Source organism: Geotrypetes seraphini, chromosome 2 (genome assembly GCF_902459505.1).
Source record: "Geotrypetes seraphini chromosome 2, aGeoSer1.1, whole genome shotgun sequence".
NCBI classification, from domain to species: domain Eukaryota; kingdom Metazoa; phylum Chordata; class Amphibia; order Gymnophiona; family Dermophiidae; genus Geotrypetes; species Geotrypetes seraphini.
Window position 1 is genome coordinate 516,892,305 of NC_047085.1, and position 21,361 is coordinate 516,913,665.

At 45.8% G+C, this 21,361-nt stretch overlaps 1 protein-coding gene across 1 annotated transcript; it reads left to right on the plus strand.

The window, feature by feature from the left end:
* The first annotated feature begins 1,474 nt into the window (after positions 1-1,474).
* LOC117354652 (gastrula zinc finger protein XlCGF26.1-like) lies at positions 1,475-21,113 on the plus strand. Its single transcript, XM_033932488.1, has 4 exons — positions 1,475-1,670; positions 1,903-2,029; positions 2,934-3,047; positions 18,655-21,113. Exons 1-4 carry the CDS (start codon positions 1,647-1,649, stop codon positions 20,166-20,168), a joined length of 1,779 nt encoding a protein of 592 aa, XP_033788379.1. The 5' UTR covers positions 1,475-1,646; the 3' UTR covers positions 20,169-21,113.
* The last annotated feature ends 248 nt before the right edge of the window (positions 21,114-21,361 follow it).

A 21,361-nucleotide genomic window follows, 5' to 3' on the forward strand; every position in this document is an offset into this window, starting at 1 on the left:
GAGCCTGTTACCACTGACTTTACCCTGGAATCCATCTCTCTGCAAGTCCCGCCTAAGCAGGAACAGGAAGTCGATGTAGTGAGGCGGCAGGCTCAGGGGAAGGCTTGCCTTATTGCTAATGCTGGCTGCCTGAAGATTAAATTATAGCATCCGGGCTTGGGGAGATGGTAGGTGGGAGAGCTGGCTCAACCTGGATCAACTACCCCAATTAAAAATACCCCAAACATCTGAGCACCCAGATAATCCTTGAAAAAGAGGACATGTCTGGGGTTTCCTGTTTGCCTGGTAACCCTACCTGGGGTCACTCTCTTCATAAAGGTATTCCTAAGATGGGACATGGGCAGACAATTCATCAGGGAATGAGAATCTGGGAGTAAATATTCTGCATTAGCAGAAGCTTCTGCTGTTTGCAGGACTTAGAAATGAATCAGGATCATTCTCTGGCTACAGGGGAGAAGCTTTAGGGTTTCTCTCATGCAGTGCTGGGGGAAAGGAGAGAAGGGCAGAAAGTGAGATCCAGGACTGGAGGTGATTTAGCTCATTTGAGCTTTTACAAGGATACAGACCGATGACATCATAAAGAGGAGGGCGGAGCTTCTCATTGAGGAACAGACTACATTTCCTAGTTGCAGAGTCTCCTCAACCCCTCCTGGAAGGGGAGGAGCTTAAACAGAGCTGACTACAGTTATATAGAAGCACTTTCTCCGTCCCACAATCTGATTTCCACAACAGCAGAGAGAAGCTGAACACGGGAACTGACCACTTAGGAGGAGCCAGAGCTGGGAATGGCTGAAGAGCAGACAGGACTACACAACTTCCCGCCTTTCCAACCTCCCTCCCTCCTTAAACTCCTCCTCTCCCCGCCCCAGGAACATTCTGACCAACGAGTGCCAAGAAGAAGCTAAAACCCCTCCTTCTCCCCGCCCCAGGAACATTCTGACCAATGAGTGCCCAGAAGAAGCTAAAACCCCTCCTTCTCCCCGCCCCAGGAACATTCTGACCAACGAGTGCCAAGAAGAAGCTAAAACCCCTCCTTCTCCCCCTAGTGGGCGGAGCTTTATAACTTCTCTTCCAAACCCTTGCAACTGTGACCAATCAGCACTGAAAGGGGCGGGACCAAGAAGAAAAGACCGCCTCCCCTCACTAAACCGAATGGTCAGAGTGAAGCGCCGCAAGGCCTGAAGTTCACCAGAGTTGAGCTTCCCGCCTTCCTTGGCTCTTTCCCGCCTCCAGGAACATTTTGACCAATGAGGGCCAGAAGAAGCTAAAAGCCCTCCTTCTCCCCGCCCCAGGAACATTCTGACCAATGAGGGCCAGAAGAAGCTAAAAACCCCTCCTCCCCCTTCAGTGCTAGTAGGCGGTACTCTTCTAGCCCAGTAATTGTCTGACCAATCAGCACAGAAAGGGGCGGAACCCACAAGGAAGACTGCCTCCCTCTGTAGACCGAGTGCTCAGAGTGAAGCTCCGCCTCCCTTTTGTGATGTCATCCGCCTGTGCCCAACAGGAAACGAGTCTTTTCTACTTCCTTTAATTCGGGGATTGAGCAGAAATTTCCGGCTTCGGCCCTTTTGTCTCTTCTTCCAACTGTGCAAGAAACAAACCCTGAGCCCGAGAAAGAGCCCCAGATGCATTTCTGATCCTGGGAAATGGCTGCAGGAGCTTCTGCCCAGGTAGGTCTTGTTGCAAACACTGCTGCAGCTTCACTTTGGGACCCTCCTGAGGGGAAGGAGAGAGATTTGGGCTGGGACTGGTGTCTCTTGCACAGATAGAACTGTTCTGGGACTGTGGCTTATGTCTTTGGAAATCATGCACACTAGTACATTTTCCTCCTCCCCAATGAGCACCAGCCCTTCCTGGAAGAGTTGCAGAAAATGCTGAGTGTGTTTCTGGTTTGTGTTTCAGATGCAGGTGACATTTGAGGAGATCGCTGTCTCTTTCTCCCAGGAGGAGTGGGAGTATTTAGATGAAGAGCAGAAGGAGCTCTACAGGGAGGTGATGAAGGAGAATTATGAGATCCTGATCTCTCTGGGTAAGGGATAAACTTATTTGTTCTTACTGTTGCCAGTTTTATTTATTGAATGCAGGTTGCAGAGCATAGTGGCATTCCCTTTGCTGGGAACATTTCCTTCAGGCTACATACAGCTGTCTTTTTTAAATTGGAGTAGTCTGGCCAGGCCCCTTGAGCTCCTGGAGTCGAAGCATGTGCTTACTGAGCCTACTTTTTAATCTGGCCCTGCCCATTACTGCTAATAAACATTTCTACCACAAGTAAACAACAGCAAGAAAAAACACACAGGAAAAAACCTCCTACCCAAAGAGGCAGTGTCCTCCGACCACAATGGTGGACGCCACAAACTGTCTGTAAATATTCAAAAACAGGAAAAAATACTTTTTAATTTAATCATGAAATAATTTATTATGTTAAACATGGAAAATAAATCCTTATCGTACTGTGTAAAGATAATCTCTGAAATGCTGATTAGTTGCTGGAAAGTTTTCTCTGGTGAGTGATGTAGAAAAGTGATTTTGGCTTCCTGCCCTTTCTCCGAACTCAGTCTGACCATGCTCAGTGTGTTTATTTCACCTTGTTCCTGATGTTCTAGATGTGAACAAGGAAACCTGCATGCTGTATAAGGTATAAAGAAGTTAAAATGAGGTGATAATAATAATAATAACAACAGTTTATATACCGCAATACCGTGAAGTTCTATGCAGTTTACAAAAGATTAAGCAAGGTACAAATTGATTGAACTTAAGAGGGGAGGAAGAAAGAGAGTTGGTGGGACAGGAAATCCATTTTTGAGAATAGAGAGATTAATACATTGCACTATTTATAGTAGGGATTAGATTATAAAGATAAATAAAAAGGGTTTATGTTACTTTTATGAGATATAAAAATGTAAGAAAATGCGCTTTTCTTGCCCTAACAACAGGTTCTCTGGCCTTCACCCCTAAGATTATATCCCACATTGAACGAGGGGAAGAGCCCTATATCAGGGGTGAACCAGGATCACAGGAAAGAGAACATGGAAAAAGCAGCTGCTTAGGTGAGTGCAGTAATAACAGGGACTGAGATAAAATTATCTTCTGTAGACACCTTTTGTAGGGTAAGTCTCCAGTCATAGTACATGGGCTTTTCGGGCCACTGGGGGTTCTAGCCCTTTATTGGTGAGGATCAGTCATTTGGCCTTAATGCAAATGCTTAACCTATGGGCCACACAGTGTTAGCTCTGGAGAGTTGGAGGGAAGGAAAGATCCAGATTCCTGTGTTTCTGTAACTTCACATGTCAGAAACCGTGTTGTGAAGAAGTTAGAAGGAAGGGAAGTTTGTGGTGCCAGATCCTGGGCTGTGTGCAGAAGCCTGGGAAGCAACAGGGACTCTGCATGTTGTCCAGCTGGCTGCCATAAATGCGAACACCTCAATCTGTCACTTTAACTTGTCATGTAGAGCGTATTCAGTAAGTTAAGCTTGTAACTGCACCCGCCCATGTCCCTCCCTAGTGAACACCTCCTTTGCATTTATGTGCTACTGTGCGTGTACGTTATAGACTACCACTGAGCTCTCCTAACACTTAAGGCACGTAAGCACCCACCCACCCACATTATGGCTAGTGCTCTGTACATTTAAGTTTTCAAATGGTGCTTAAATGTCGGTGCCCTGGGGAAGGGGCTGTTGAGGAGTTAGAGGAGCCCCTTTTCTGTAGTGTAGTGGGTCCTGAAGGGTTAAGCACAGGAATTTCAGGACTGCTGTAAGGATATTTATTTATTTAAAAAATTTTCTTACTTGCTATCATCTAACAATTCTGAGCAAGATACAAAATAAAACTGAGCCTCTCCAACGGCGCACCGCCGTTTCCAGGCAGGCAGACCGAGGGAAGGTGGGGAGCCCGATCCAGCGGGGAGCAAGAGACCAGCCCGCCCCGCCCCCGAAACCAGCGGGGGCTTTGCTCTTCTTTAACTGAGCCTCTCCAACGGGCACCACCGTTTCCAGGCAGGCAGACCGAGGGAAGGTGGGGAGCCCGATCCAGCGGGGAGCACGAGACCAGCCAGCCCCGCCCCCCGAAACCAGCGGGGGCTTTGCTCTCTTTAACTGAGCCTCTCCAATGGTGCACCGCCGTTTCCAGGCAGGCAGACCAAGGGAAGGTGGGGAGCCCGATCCAGCAGAGAGCACGAGACCAGCCCGCCTCGTCCCCGAAACCAGCGGGGGCTTTGCTCTTCTTTAACTGAGCCTCTCCAATGGCGCACTGCCGTTTGGCACGCCGGCGAAGGCGCGCACCTTTGTGAAGCGACGACTTGTGAAGCGACACATATCTGACTCCAAAACATTCCTGAAAAGTATAATCAGCCGATAATACTGCACTGCATAACTGATACTCTTTTATATCATTGATAGTACTGGATATCTTCCTTTTATGATTGATTTTTCTATATTGCACCTTTTCCCCTGACTATCACCCATCACCCTACTCCCAAGCAGTGTAACTCATTAGCAAAAAATGGCGATTCTCAACAACTATCTCCTGATACTGGAGATACTTTATCTAGAGGGATGGTATGACTCCGAGCTGCTACTGCTAAAGAGAGACCTAAGAAAATCAGAAAGAGTATGGTCTAAATCTGGTACTCAAGAGCACAGGGCTGAGTGGAGATCAAAAGTAAAATACTACAAAAACCTCACCAAGGAAAAACGAAAAAATTTCTACGCCCAAAAAATAGGAAACGTCACAAACAACAGTAGAAACCTTTTCAACCTGGTCAACGACCTCTACAATCTTGAGACACTCACGAACACCCGGGAGGATTCCACCCTAACAGCCAGCACCCTAGCAGACTTCTTCAATTTCAAAATACAAAAATTAAGATCATCTATAACGCCCCCGGCCAATCCCCATGGGTACTTCCCCATCCTCAATGACACAAACACATCCAACTGTGTTCTAGGATCCAGAACCGACCTAAGTTGGAATCATTTCACACCCATAGACTGGCAATCCTTCAACAAATACTACAACAAATACAATAACTCCTACTGCAGACTAGATACTTGCCCTCCTAATGTCATGAAAACTGCTCCAGCCCACTTCAAAGCCAACATGCTGTCATGGGTCAATGCTCTACTATCCGCTGGAAACTTCCCAGCAGAACAAGGCCACATCTTGATAACCCCAATTACAAAAAACTCAAAAGAACCTCCCAACATCCCATCTAATTACAGACCCATCGCCAGCATCCCACTAGTCACCAAAATAACTGAGGGGGCAGTAAATGCTGAACTCACCACATACCTGGACAAATTCGACATCTTACACGACAACCAATCAGGCTTTCGCTCTGGCCACAGCACCGAAACCATCATTGCCTCTCTTCTCGACCACCTGCACTCGCTCTTCAGCCAGAGCTCCAGCGCCCTAATCTTGCAACTTGACCTAAGCAGTGCTTTCGATCTAGTTGACCACACCATTCTCCTAAACTGCCTTGCACACATCGGCATCTCCGGACAGGTTCTCAGCTGGTTCAACGGGTTTCTAAAAAATAGATCTTACAGAGTCATCAAGTACGACTCCTACTCCCATAGCTGGGACAACTCTTGTGGTGTCCCCCAGGGCTCGCCACTGTCCCCCACCCTATTCAATATCTACCTCGTCTCCCTGGGAAACCTCCTGCACAACTTCAAGCTCAAATTCTTCATTTACGCAGATGACATCACAATAATCATCCCTCTAACCAGTTTCACCCTAGAGCTGCTTGATTCTATATCACACTTACTCAGGCAGATAGAACTCTGGATGCTATCCCATAGACTAAAATTAAACGCTGACAAAACTAAATTCTTCCTGGCCTCCCCCAACGACAAACTCAAAACTACCTCAATCCAAGTGAATGGATCGGACTTTCCCCTAGAACAAACCCTAAAAATACTAGGAGTCACCCTAGACAAACACCTTTCCCTTGAGAAACACACTGATCTTACCGTCAGGAAATGCTTCTCGGTGCTCTGGAAACTCCGCACCATAAAAAAATACTTTGATGACAACTCATTCCGACTGTTAGTACAATCTTCCATTCTCAGCATCCTCGATTATTGCAATATCATTTACCTAGGCGCCATGAAGAAAACCACCAGGAGACTAAAACTGATTCAGAACACTGCTGTCCGCCTTATATTTGGCCTAAACAAATGGGAACATATCACCCCTTTCTACCATAAACTGCACTGGCTGCCATTTGAATCCAGAGTACTGTTCAAGTTCACATGCCTCAGCTTCAAAACGGTGTTTGGTCTATCCCCAAGCTACCTCATCCCCCACTTTAAATTAAATCACAACAATAAGAACTCTCGCAGAATTCATCTATTCGCCTTCCCCTCCCTAAAAATATGCCCTCTCAAACGATTCGTTGACAAAACCTTCTCCTTCCAGGCGGCCAAAATAAACTCATGGCTTGCCCAAATTATACTTGACGCCCCCACTTACCTGGACTTCAGAAAAAAACTCAAAACTCACTTATTCCACAGACAGAATCCCTAACACTCCCTCTCGCGACTTCTACTCCCTTCAATACACTTGAACCCCCCCCTTCCCCCCCTAGGTCCCCTCCAAACCTATTAACTTCCCGGTCACTCATGTATATTCCATGTACTATATTCCCAGTATATTCCTTGCATATTCCTTGTATTCTCCTTGTACCATACTCCTTGTATTCTCCTTGTATATTACTTGTATATTCCTACTGATGGTATTTTATATCGACTTCATCTCGTTAAATTTCTGTTAACTTCAACGACATGTACATTCCAAAAAATTGTAAATTCCAACGTTATTTTCATGTGTAATCTTATTAACTACTGTGAACCGCCTAGAACTCTCTGGGTATGGCGGTATGCAAAATAAAGTTATTATTATTATTATTAAAATACCACAGAAGCTGGTGTAACGACGAAAAATCCCCCAAACCAATCCCTATTCATTTTTCCTGGCACAGACCAACCAGGACAAACAAACCAAATAGCCCACATCAATTTCTACATGAATTCACAAAGCTAGGCCCTTTTCAAATACCAGTGGTAAATAGAACTCGTAACTCCTTCAAAATCCATAAAAACAAAACCAAAGAAAATAAACTGAAAAAAAATAGAATGCTTTAAAACGCCCACCCAACCAAAGTACAACAATCTCAAGGGATACTACTTGAACACCCGCTCTGTAAGAAACAAAGCACAAATAATACACGATTGGCTGGCGCAAGCAATCCCCGACTTCCTATTTCTGACTGAAACATGGATGGTTTCAGATACTGACACAATTATGAAAGAAATGTTACCCTACCTCTATCTAGAAACTGGAAAAAAGGAGGTGGTATAGCAATAATTCTAAAAGAAACATTTGATTATAGCAAAACAGACTCTAAAACCAGAAAAGACCTAGAAATATTAACCTGCAAGGTCAACAACACCCAACTGGAAGAGGCACTAACCATGACAATATTTTACATCCCACCCAAAAAGTGGACTAATGCCAGAGAAGAGTTCTTCGAATACCTCACTATCAACACCATAAAAGGAACGTATAACCTACTACTGGGAGACATAAACGTCCACCTAGAGCAAGTAGAAAAACCCGAAATAATTGAAATCAACACCTTCTTAAAAACCCTCAGTTATATAATACCAAAACCAGAAATAACACACGAAAAAGGCCACCAATTAGACATAGTTACTTTTTCACAAAAGGAAATCCCCGACTTAAAGATCCATCATAACACAAGGTCCTGGGAAAAATGCATCTGGTCAGATCACTACACATGTAATTTTGATATATACTGGCAAAAAAAATCACCCCAACAAAAACCCAAAAGAAAAATCCCAAAACCCACCACAATCACCAGAAGAGGAACTATAAACACAACAGAATTCTGGGCCCACTATGAACTACAACCCAAAACAGAAAAAATACAGGACTTCCCGACAAGATGGGCAGAGTTTATCAAAGAAGTGTTAGATCAAATAGCACCATTTCAAACATATAAAAAGAAAGGAAGGGAACTAAACAAATGGTTCGACCATGAATTACTAACACTAAAACAGGAACTGAGAAAACTAGAAAGAACCTGGCAAAAAACAAAGAGGATGACAAAGTAAAATGGAAACAAAAAATGAAAAACTACAAAAACCAGATTAGAGAAAAACGTACAAAACACTACGCACAAAAAATAGGGACTCCCGAAACAAATAGCAAAGAACTGTTCAAATTGGTAAACAGCCTAACTGACACTACCCAAATCTTACTACAGAAAAATGAATGTATACCCTCAGCAGAAACCCTGGCCTCCTTTTTCAACAATAAAATTTTAGGTATAAGAGCAACCATACCTTCACCCTCACCCAACTTCGAATTCCAACTCAGACCCCACGAAAAAGAACCCAGAGTAGACATGATCTGGAACCATGCGATGGGAGTGCGCATGCGCGGCCTAGTGTTTTATTATATTAGATGCGTAAATCTTTCTTCAACAAGCATAACGGCAGAGTCTGTAATACATACAGCCATTTGGGAAAGATGAACATCCTAACCATGCAAATGCGCCCCATCAGAGAAAGGGGCAATGCCCTCCAGGTATCTAGCATAAGCTCCGTCTGTTGCTGAAGCCTATCCACATTAAGACGATACAAACGGTGAACCGGCATGGTCATCAAAGTCCCCAAGTACACAAACTGCCCCGGCGCCCATGTCAGCAGAAACCCATTCCCCTATTGGGCCTGAACTGCCGCAAAGGATGCGAACGCCTCCGATTTATCTAAATTTAAGCGGAACCCGGCATAGTCGCCATATTCTTTTATCAAGTCCAATAAGACCGTCAAGGAGGGTGTACTAAAATATCATCTGCAAAGGCCGATAACTTAAAGATGTAGCACCGATGTCAATCCCCCGTATAGATGGCATCGCATATATATTCCGAATTAGGGGGTCCAAGGTTAGCACAAATAACAATGGTGATGAGGGGCAACCCTGTCTCGTCCTCCTATAAATCGGGAACCGGTCCGTTTCCAAAATCTTTCAACACTATTCTAGCCTGTGGAAGAGCATATAATGCTCGCACTGCCGACAAAAAAACCATCAAAACCATAGGCCGCCAAAGTATCATAGAGAAAGTCCCACCGCACCCTATCAAACGCCTTCTCGGCATCAAAGCTAACCAGCTCAGATGGGAGATTGCACGCCGCCCGCTGTTCCAAAGACAGCAACAATTTTCTTACATTTTTAGCTATGGTTCGTCCTTTCCTGAGCTTCGTGGATAAGGGAGGGAAGCAAAGCAGCCATCCGCTTTGCCATGATTTTCGTTAGCAGTTTAACCTCCGTATTCAATAAGGAAATAGGACGATAGGAGCCTGCTTTTTCAGGGTCTTTGTGCAGTTTAGGCAACAACAATATGCATGCCCTGTTCATACCCTCTGGTAAAGCCTCTGCGCCAACCATGATATTAAACATCCAAGCGAGCGACTGGACAATCTCCACACCTAACAGCTTATAAAATTCAATGCACACGTCATTCTCGCCCGGTGCCTTCAACGGAGGACTGTTCCCTATTGCCCAGTACACTTCCTCCAGCGTTATTGGTGCATTGAGACGCTTCCGGTCTGTCTCAGAGATACGGGGCAACGATATCTCATCCAAATAGGGGCCCGCCGTCACTCCTTCTGACGGGGGGTGGGGGGGTGGTGGGGGTATAGAGGTTATTAAAGTATCGAAAAAATATGTCTCCGATCCCCAGGTCGGTTGTAACTCTCTTCCCCTGCTCGTTCTTCAGGCCCTGAACCCTATGTGAGCCTGTCCTGGTAGCAACCAGGTGGGCCAGCAGTTTCCCCCCTTATTCCCATATCTATAAAGCTGGTACTTATAGTAAGCGAGGGATTTGCGCACCCGCTGATGTAGTAGGGAATTGAGGACCACCTGATATTCCATCAATTTCTGTTTGTGCATGGGGTCACCAGTCTGGCCATACCTCCTCCGGGCCCTTGCTACGTCCCTCTCTAAACGCAAAATTTCCTTATCGCGAGCTCTTTTAACGTGACTACTATAACTAAGGGTATCTCCATCAACACCGTCTTCGCTGCTTCCCAGAATAGGATGGGGTCCCCTTCTGTATGAGCATTATGCCGTTTGTATTCATTCCATGTATCCTGTAGGTCGGGTCCCTATACAATGTTAGTGAAAATACCCAGCGCCACTTCCCCGAAGGCCCCCCTCCTTCTTGTCACGTCACTTGAACCCAGGCATGATCCGAGATTGTGTAGGGACCTATCTCCGCCCGCTCCAACTTCCGAAACACCTGTTCCGTCACCCAAATATAATCAATGCGAGACTGCATACCATGCGCCCGGGACATATGGGTATAATCTCTCTCGGTGCCATGCAGTACCCTCCAGGGGTTGATTAAATCTAGGTTGTCACTAAATTTTTGGAGCTCCCTCTCTCCAGTCCGACGTAGAGCACCCCCTGGCCCCATGCAATCCAAACTAGAATCACAAACCGCGTTAAAGTCTCCCCCAATAATCAGGGAGGCCTGGGCGAACGGCAACAACAAGCGGGTCAATTTAGCATAAAATGCCAGGTCACTTTCATTAGGAGCATAGACACAGCAAAATACCATGTCCTGCTGCGCGATCACCCCTTGACAGAGCACATATCTACCCTCCCCGTCCTTAGCCAAAATTTGTATATTGTCTAGGAGGCCCTTATGGAACAGAATCGCTACCCCCCCTGTGTTTCCCGTTCGCAGAAGCCGCAACACACTCCCCCACCCAGCATTGCTTCAATTTAGTATGTTCAAGATCATTCAAATGGGTCTCTTGGAGAAAGGCCACATCCACTTTATGGCGCTGTAATTGTTGTAATATTTTAGAGCGTTTAATGGGGAAGTTTATCCCCCCACATTCCAGGTGACAAAGTTAACCATAATCCACTGTCTCCAACTACTCCACATACTTCACCATCAGAACCCCCAGGACCTGGCCATCCCAGCCCCTGACCAGGCCCCACCGGAGCATCAGCTGACCATCTGTTACCATAGCTGGGCAGAGAGCACCATGTCCCTTTCCCCTCACCCCAACTCCTCCCCCACCACCCACCTTCCCCCGTCTCTCCCCTTGAACCTCCTCCTCCCCCCAGTTCCCAACCCAAAACTACATCTCGAGACCATCCAAACAGATCTCAAGATCCCCTAAGGAAGAAGCAACTCCACCACCCCATCCACCCCTATGCACACCCTCACCACCCCAGAGATGAACACCAAATAGAAACATAGAAAGATGACGGCAGATAAGGGCTACAGCCCATCAAGTCTGCCCACACCATTGACCCACCCTTATAAGTCTACTGGCCCCCTTAACTCTACTGACCTGCTCTATTAAGTCAATATCCTAGCGACCCTATTCATTGGTATGACCCTCGCAGTGATCCCACATAGGTTTCCCATTTATTCTTGAAGTCTGGGATACTGCGGGCCTCGATCACCTGTACTGGAAGCTTGTTCCAATGCTCTATCACTCGTTCCGTGAAGAAGTACTTCCTGACGTCTCCACCCAGGTTCCCACCACAAACAACCCTCACCAACAAAATCTCCATCCCTCCCTATAACACTCACCCAGCATACAACCACAGCACAGTCCCCCAAAATTGACCCCCCCCACCCCCCTCCCGGCCAGATTGCAACAGACTGCCCAGGCCCACCTTTCAGGCCCCTTGCAGACAGCTGCCCGCTGTATCACTCCTGGCCTTCCTCCCGCATCCCCTCCGCACACAGATTCCCCAACCTATCCACCATCCTGCCCAAGAACACATTCACCTAGCACACACCCTCCAGTCTCTCCCCATTAATGACCCCCACTGCCTCTGAACAGTAGAAGCCGTTCAGGTCAACAGGTAAGTCCAATGATGTCAGCAACCCGATTACATGGGTTGTCCCGGTGGCTCACTGCTCCCTGCACTCCGCACCGTCGCTCCTTTGGTCTGTCGCCGCCATCCGGAAGGTCCTGCTCTCTCCTCCCCTCGCTCTCCAGCAGGTTCCCTCTCAGGAAGGTTAGGAGCACCCAGTTCTTGTAGCACCGACCAGGCTTCCGCTACTGTACAGACCTGACTCGTCACGCTCCCCACCGTCAGTGCCAGGGCAAATGGATAAAGCCACCGATATCTAAGGCCCTCTCTGCAGAGAAAGGTGGTTACCGCTTGCATATTCTTCTGCTTTCGCAAGGTGACAGCCACCACATCCCGATAAATGTCCACCCGCAAATTATTCCATTTGTACTCCCTCTGCTTCCGCTTAGCATGGAATATTTCCTCCTTCACCCGAAAGCTGCCCAGGCACAGAACAATGTCATGGGGCAAATTGGATTTAGGGTGCCCCAAAGCCCAATGCACTCATTCTATTTCAATTTCCGGCACCCACCCCTAACCAACCAGAGCACCAGTGAGGATGTCTGTGCAAATGTCCAAGGCTGTCTGGCGGGCATCCTGATAGGCACTTTCTTACGGCACCCTCTGGATCCGGAGATTACACCGCCGGGATCTGTTCTCCAGATCTTCCAACTTGTCCCACAGCGCCAACTCCTCCGTGCAGACTCCCGCCACCGCCTTCTGCAGAGCAATGATGTCCTCTGTCATGGTGTTAACATGTACCTCTACCGCATCCTGCTTCTTCACCAGCTCCCCCAGGTCTTGCTTTAAATCAGTAAAACTGCTTTAGTAACATCGTGGCGCAGGGACTGCATTTCTTTGCGAATGTCCAGATCCCTCAGGGTGTCCGGTGCCAGCTCACCACTGCCTGGCCGATCCTGGAATTCCACGCCACCCCACAATGTGGCCTCTGACACCGCCATCTTCGCCACTTGCATCGGGCTTACTCCCGTTGCTTTCAGGGCTCCTTGCTTCTTTCCCGCAAATCCGTAGCTATCCAGCTTTCTCCTCGTGAACATCCTATGTGTCCGGCAGCCAGTTGCAGGAATCACGGACTCTGCCAGTGGGGCGGCAGCGGCTGATTATTATTATTACTAGTGTTTAAGCCTGTTACATTAACGGGTACTAGAGTAGATGTCTGTCTGTCTGGTTTTTTTTTCTTTGTATCTCCTTGGATGCTGCCTGTCTGTCTGTCATTTTTTCTGTCTGTGTCTCTCCCTATGTCCTTAGTGCCCCCAGTGCCTCCTTCCTATGTCCTTAGTGCCCCCGGAGCCTCCTTCCCGTGTCCTTAGTGTCCCCAGTGCCTCTGTCCTGCTTAGTGCCATCAGTGCATCCTCTGTCCTTAGTACTCTCAGTGCCCCTTTCTATGTCCTTAGTGCCCCCAGTGCCTCCTTCCTATGTCCCCATCATTATCTTCCAGATTTTGTCCCACCCCCTCTCCTGATGCCAGCCTGCCTCCCATCCCCCTGAGCAGCATGTTTCCATTTAACCCCCCCGAAACCCCCGTTGACCCTCCCACCGCTAGACAGCTGACAAACCTCCCAGCTCCAGCAGCGTCCAAGACACAGTAAACACGCTGCTTCGCAGTCTTCTACTGCCCTAATTTCCTCTGCCGCGTCTCTGATGTCATCAGGGACGCGGCAGAGAAAATCAGGCCAGTAGAAGGATGCAAAGCAACGTGTTTACTGTGCCTTGGACGCTGCTGGAGCCTGGAGGTTTATGTTCATCTTGCGGTGGGAAGTTCAGCTAGGAGGGTCAACGGAGGTTTTGGGTGTGCCGGGTAGGGTCGGCGCCGGGGGGGGGAGTCACGGCGTGTTACCTGCCGCCGGTCGTTAGAATAGAACCCTAAGCGCGCATGTACTCTTACCTGCCACAGACAAACAGATCAGGGATCAGGGAACACGCAGGTAAGTGTGCGCATGCGCGCTTAGCGTTTTATATTCAAATATATTTCATTGAGCAAACAAAGCAGCAGCAAAGCAATGATACTAATAACCAAAACAGCTCAACAGTTTAGAAGATACCCCCCCACACCCGCCCTTATTCAAACCCAAACAACCCCCCCACCCCCCCGGGTCCTCCATCCAAATATACAGTACAAAGGAAATAGCAAAGAAAGCAAGTGTACCAATCTGAACAAAAGGAATCATAAAACAAGAATCAACAGTTAAGCACCCGGCTGCGAGCCAAAAGAGTCAAGGTAGTCTAAAAAGGTTCCCAAGTACGCTGAAAGATGCGGCCTGGGAGAGAAGAAAGATCCTTCACATCCCTCCTCTCCCACATCAGGAGAGTAATCATCTGACATCGCCACAGGGAATAGTCCGGAGCATCAGCCTCAAGCCATTTCAACAAAATGCATTTAAGAGCAATCAGGACAGTCCACTTGAGGAAAGCTGCAACTCCCTTCGAGCGAGGGAAATAATGAGAAACAGTTCCAAATAAAAGCAAAGGGGAGCGGCGAATGGTAATATTCCAAATGCCCTCCACAAAAACAAAGATAGCAGTCCAAAAATCTTGAACATTAGGGCAAGACCAAAACATGTGTCCCAAGCCCGCTTCTGGAGCCTGGCAGCAAAGGCAGGCAGCAGTAATACGGAAGTGGGATAAATAAGCCCTCTTAGGAGAAATATATAAATGAAAAATCAACTTAAAATGTTGTTCCCGAAAGGTGGTGTATTTTCGAAAGGCAGGCAGTTGACGGACAGCCTGCAAGAGTACATCAGATGGCAGCTTAAGCATCTCGCAACCTAGAATGGTCAAACAAAGGGGACTCATCCTTCAAATGGCGATGATGGAACTTAAGGGGGACCGGAAGTTGGGAACCAATGGTAAAAGCCGTAGACAACATCTCTTGGCAGGAGGCTTGTAAGGAAAAATGTAATGGTGGATTTGCATATAAGCAAAATAATCATTGGGCGGGAGATCAAATTCCTCGCGCAACTGTGCGAAGGGTTTAAGGTTCCCATCATCATCTACCAAGTGAAGTACATAGTGAATACCCTTCGTTTCCCACCGAGCAAAACTCGGCCCGTCAATCCCAGGTAAGAAGGAGCTATTAAAGCGGATAGGCAAGAAGGGAGAGACAGAAGTAGATGGAGAGTGAAATTTACAGACCCAACGCCAAACCTTCCGCAGGGGTCGGTGCAGTATTTTCACAGAAAGAGATTCAGGTTCAGGAGAGGGAAGTGAATGAAGATAGGCGCTAAAATGAGTAGATTGAAAGCAGGAAAGCTCCAAAGAAGTGTTAGTGAAAGCTGAAGTACCCCTGAAAATGTCATTAATATGGCGCATGCCACAACCAACTGTCAAATATCTAAGGTTCAATAAGCCCAAGCCACCCCTATACCAGGGAGTTTCCGCCCGTTTATAAGACAAGCGATGCCTCCTCCTAGCCCAAAGAAATCTCTGAACCAATCGTCTCTCATCGCGGGACGTCAAATAAAGGGGAAGGACCTGAAAGACGTAAAGCCAACAGGGGACGATGAGCATGTTATACAGGTGCACTTGACCTAGGAGCGAAAAGGGGAAAATTCCCCGAAGGTGTAGTTTATTCTGAAGGGCCTGGAATAGCGGTTCCACGTTTAAGCAATACAGACTAGATAAGTCCAGCGGAATGGTAACCCCCAAATACTTCAAATTTGAGTCAGCCCAACGAAGAGGAAAAACACCCCTCCACGTTGCTCGTAGCTCTGGTGGAAAAGGCAAGGCCAAAGATTTATCCAAATTGAGGGACAGACCCGAATAAAATCCAAATTCAGAAATGAAGTCCAATGCCGCCGGGAGAGAATCTTCAGGCCGAGTAAGAATAAAAAACATGTCGTCCGCATACGCTAGGGTCTTCAACTCAAGCTCACTAACTGATAGACACCTGACCTCTGCGAACCCCCGAAGAGTACACAGTAAGGATTCTAGGGAAAGAAGGAACAGGAGGGGGGAAAGAGGGCAACCCTGCCAGGTTCCATGAAGAATAGGGAAAGAGTCCGAGCGGGTTCCATTGACTAGCAGAGAAGCCCTCGGATCAGAATAGAGGGAACATACGTCATCAAGATAAAACCCTTTCAACCTAACATGTTCCAGGGTACGAAACAAGAAGGACCAATGGACGCTATCAAACGCCTTAGAAGCATCTAGGCTAACAAAAAGAGTTGGAATTTGGCGAGAATGACACTGAGCAAGGGCAAAGAGGACCTTTCGGACATTATGAACAGACTGACGGCCCTGAACAAAACCGACTTGATCCTCATGGATAAGCTGAAGGAGATGGGGAGCAAGACGCTCAGCCAAAATACGGGCAAAGAGTTTCAGGTCCACGTTTATCAAAGAGATGGGACGATAAGACCCCGGTAAGTCAGCCGCCTTTCCCGGCTTCAACAATAAAGAAATAAGGGCCTCATTTGCAAAAAGCGGAAAGGAACCCTGAGCAACAGCTGCGTTAAAATAAGCCAGCAAAGGTCCATAAAGAGTAGGAGAAGTTTGTTTTTGATGCATTGAGTTGTAGTTTGTTTGCAGTCATCCAGTTCTTTATTTCAGTTAGGCAGCAATGAAGTTTTTTGATTTGTGCGTCGCAATGTTGACCTAGGGCAGTGGTAGGCAAAGTCATTAGTCAAAAGAGCCAAAGATCAGCAGTACGATTAAGATTTCAAAACACACCTGATGCTCTGTAGTGTATTTTTCTGGCCTTGGCTACATCCATATTCAGATTTTCATGCGCCCACTTTTCCGTATGTTTCTATTGGGCGTGGCCTTAACTTTCATATGTACTTCTAATTAGTTTACCCAGAACCATAGGAAAAGCAGGCATTTTTGTAGAAAAAATCCACAAGATACTGCACCAACATGTCCTGCACACTATCCATTCCATTAACGCATTATAGCGCCCCCTACAGCCAACGAGCGCCACCTCAATATCTGCAACTAGATCATTATGTGCGATCTTTGTCGGGAGAAGGCTTACAGTGGAAATGGGGGAATAAACTCCGAACTTTCTTTGCCCAATTCAAAGATGCCGGTCTTTCTGTTTCGGCACTCCACAAGGCTCTCTGCTTTCTGGTGCCGCCGAGGTCTTGGGAGGCCTTGTGTGATCGTTGGGCTCCATAATTGGGGCTGTTGCCGACTGATCTTAATATAGGTGTCTTATTGATCGGATCTCGTCCCTCTCTATGTCTGCGGATCTCCGAGAATGTCAATTCCAGATCTTGCATCGTGTGTATTTTACGCGGCTTCAATTATATCATTCTGGTTTGGCGGACTCGGATCAGTATAAAAAATGTAAAAATGCCTCCAAGACCATTTTTCATGCTTTTTGGAGTTGCCGCGTGGTTAAGTCCTTTTGCAGACGAGTGATTCATTATTTAGAAAGTTTATTAGGCCGACCTATACCAGTTACCCCAGTGGGATTCTTATTGGATAAATTTGAAGCTTTTCAGCTCCTACCTGGGGTGGGTAGGTTGTTTTTGTACAAGCCCAGGTTGATGGCTAAGAAGGTTATTTTGGGAGAATGGGTCTCTGATCGCTCTTCCTCTTATTGGGCTTGGCGTAACTGGCTACATGCTCTGATGTTGCTTGAGAAGGAATGGGTGCGTGCTTCTTTACAACAATCTAAAATTTTTGTGCAGGTTTTGGGACCTTATATTTATTCCTTGTCTCCCCGTATTTGCAGTTTAATACTCAATACTTTAAAGGTTTGATCAGCCTGGAGCTGTGGGGGGTTGGCGACCCCGAGCTTTTTTCCTGCTGCTGCGGCTCTCCTGCCCATTCCTCATGTCCTCCTAGTCCCTCCCCACCTTTTTTATTTTTTATATTTGATTTATTTGCTGTCTAGTAGCTCTCTGACGGGGCTGGGGGGTGGGAGGGGGAAGTCCATCATTGTTTCTCTCAGGACCCATCAGAGTCTTTTGCGTTGATCCTCTTGGGGCTTCTCCTATTGGGTAGGCTTGTGCTGTTGGATTTCTTTGTTTTACCTCTTGAATTATTCCGGAGGGGGGGGGTATTTGAGATTGCTGATGTATAATTATTGAACAATTGCTCTGTCTCATATTCTTTTCCCTGTTATTTATCTTCTTGGTTCATTAACACTGGTTTTCTATTCAATTCTAGGGTGGGGTAGAGGGAGGTGGTGGGGTTAATGGTTTTCACTTGTAACAGTTGATTGAATTTGTGACATGCCCGCATTGTATTTGATGGCTGTTGCCTTTGATGACTTTAATAAAACAGATTGCACACATAAATGCCACTTTGGCGTGTAACTTTCATGCTAAAACAGAAGTTACGTGCCACAACGGAGGTGATTTGGCAGGACTGCTCGGAAATGCACTTAAGTGCTATTCCATAAGATAATGCCTAAGAGTTATTGCGTGCAAGTGCGTGGTGTGCAAATAGGCGATGCACGAGTGGGCTATAGGTGATTCTTATACCTACATGCAAAATCTATAGATTACTCTTAGAGCAATCGGATATTTGGTGCCCTAGAGAATTGACTCCCTTAACTCTCCACACTGCCAAGGAACCGCTCACAAATTGGCACTGTCTAGAGATAAATGCTTGAAAAAATGCTTTGCATGTAGGAAACTGACCCATTCTCAAGCCACACATGGAAAATCTTTCTGCGACATCTATTTTTCCTCATTATACACAGGTTATACATTAATCTAAGAAATCACTGCTGTTTTCTAACTCATGAGAAATATCTTCTGTTTATATCCAACAGATCATCAGAACCATAATGAATGGAAGAGAACAGAGAATCGAGGAGAAGGTCCTGTGAAAATGGAAGAAATCCAAACACAGTCAGAAAACATCTATGAGAATATTTCCCAGACACCTGAAATTATTAACACAAAGAATTGTAAACAGGAATCAAGGGAACAGAGAGACCCTGCAGAAGACTCAATGGATAGAGGCCCTTCCTGTGAGAGAACTGACAGGGAACTCAGTCACAGCCCTGAGAACCAGAGACCCTCCCAAATTAATAATAGTGGCAAGAGGAAAAGAAAAACAGACCAGAAAGAACTCCAGATGCACAAAAGGGGTCATAAAAATAAGAAACCATTTCTATCTACTGAGCATAATAAAAGTTTCACTCAGTTTTCAACTCTAAAAATCCATCAAAATACCCCCACAGCAGTCAAACCATATATATGTACTGAGTGTAATAAAAGCTTCAAGCGGCATTCAACTCTAAAAAGTCACGAAATGATCCACACAGGGAAGAAACCATTTACATGTAGTGAGTGTAATAAAAGCTTCACTCAGCTTTCAACTCTAAAAAGTCACGAAATGATCCACACAGGGAAGAAACCATTTACATGTAGTGAGTGTAATAAAAGCTTTACTCAGCTTTCACATCTAAAAAGCCACAAAATGATCCACACAGGGAAGAAACCATTTACATGTAGTGAGTGTAATAAAAGCTTCACTCAGCTATCACATCTAAAAAGTCACGCAATGATCCACACGGGACACAAGCCATTTACATGTACTGAGTGTAATAAAAGCTTCACTTGGCTTTCAACTCTAAAAAGACATAAAATGACCCACACAGGGCACAAGTCATATACATGTACTGAGTGTAATAAAAGCTTCACTCGGCTTGCAACTCTAAAAAGTCATGAAATGATCCACACAGGGACCAAACCATTTACATGTAGTGAATGTAATAAAAACTTCACTCGGCTTTCAGCTCTAAAAAGTCACGAAATGATCCACACAGGGAAGAAACCATTTACATGTAGTGAGTGTAATAAAAGCTTCACTCGGCTTTCAAATCTAAAAAGTCACAAAATGATCCACACAGGGTATAAACCATTTACTTGTAGTGAGTGTAATAAAAGTTTCACTCGGCTTTCTCATCTAAAAATTCACAAAATAATCCATACAGGACACAAACCATTTACATGTAGTGAGTGTAATAAAAGTTTCACTCTGCTTTCAACTCTAAAAAGTCACGAAATGATCCACTCAGGACACAAACCATTTACATGTAGTGAGTGTAATAAAAGCTTCACTCGGCTTTCACATTTAAAAAGTCACAAAATGATCCACACAGGACACAAACCATTTACATGTAGTGAGTGTAATAAAAGCTTCACTCGGCTTTCACATCTAAACAGTCACAAAATGATCCACACAGGACACAAACCATTTACATGTAGTGAGTGTAATAAATGCTTCACTCTGCTTTCAGTTCTAAAAAGACACCAAGTGATTCACACTGTAAAGTAAGCCTAGTGGCAGTATTGTTAGCAGTGTATCTGTGTGCTCAAAGAGGAGAGCAGCACAAACAGTATATGGTTAGGCCTTGGAGGGTAGAGAACATCCACAAGCCAGCAGAAAATTTTTGGTTTCATCTGAAAATGCATTGACATCTTCAGTTGAAACCAAAACAAGGCTGAATGTACATTTCAGCTTCTATTTGATGATGAAGTTCTTTGTTTTAGACTATGTATACTCTGCAGTCTTGGTACCAGGGACTTTCTCAGAATCAGCGTTAGCAGTTGAAGGCCTTGAAAGTGACACAGTGTTGATATTATGGTCAGTCAATCATGGTAGCATTCCTCATCTGGCTTTTGTCTTTCATCACTAAACTAAACTAAACCTTAAGTTTGTATACCGCATCATCTCCACAGAAGTAGAGCTCGGCAAGGTTTACAGTAATTGGTATAGAAAGAAACTACAATGAAGAGTAGAAGGACTTAGAAAGAGAGGTTTAGAGGGAATTAGTAAATCGATGAGGGAGAGGTCATTGCATTTTGGAGAAGAGCCAAGTTTTCAGATGTTTTCGGAAGAGTTGGAGGGAGGACAGGCACCGAAGCGGGGTGGTAAAACTGTTCCAGAGTTCGGTGATCCTGAAGAAGAGGGAAGTCCCTAGTTTTCCTGCATGGGATATGCCTTTTAAAGAGGGGAAGGATAGTTTGAATTTTTGAGTGGATCTTGTGGTGTTGGGATTAGAGGAGTTCCAAGATAGTGGAAAAAGGGGAGGCAGGATACCGTGTAGAGACTTGAAGGTTAGGCAGGTGCATTTGTAGTGAGAACATGATTCATCTGACCATCGGAGTCACAAAGGAGACAGTCCCTAATCAAATGAACTTAAAGTCTAAACCAGTGGTTCCCAATCCTGTCCTGGAGGACCACCAGCCAGTCAAGTTTTCAGGATAGTTCTAATGAATATGCATGGGGCAGATTTGCATGCCTGTCAGTTCCATTAAATGCAGATCTCTCTTATGCATATTCATTAGGGCTATCCCGAAAAACCAACTGGTGGGTGGTCCTCTAGGACAGCGTTGGGAACCACTGATCTAAACAGTCAAGACAGACAATCAGGATGCCAGGGTAGTGGTTACAGTTAGAGGGGTGGTATTTTATTTTCAAAAGTGTAACTATGATAAAATGAGGAAAATGGTTAAAAAGAAGCGGAA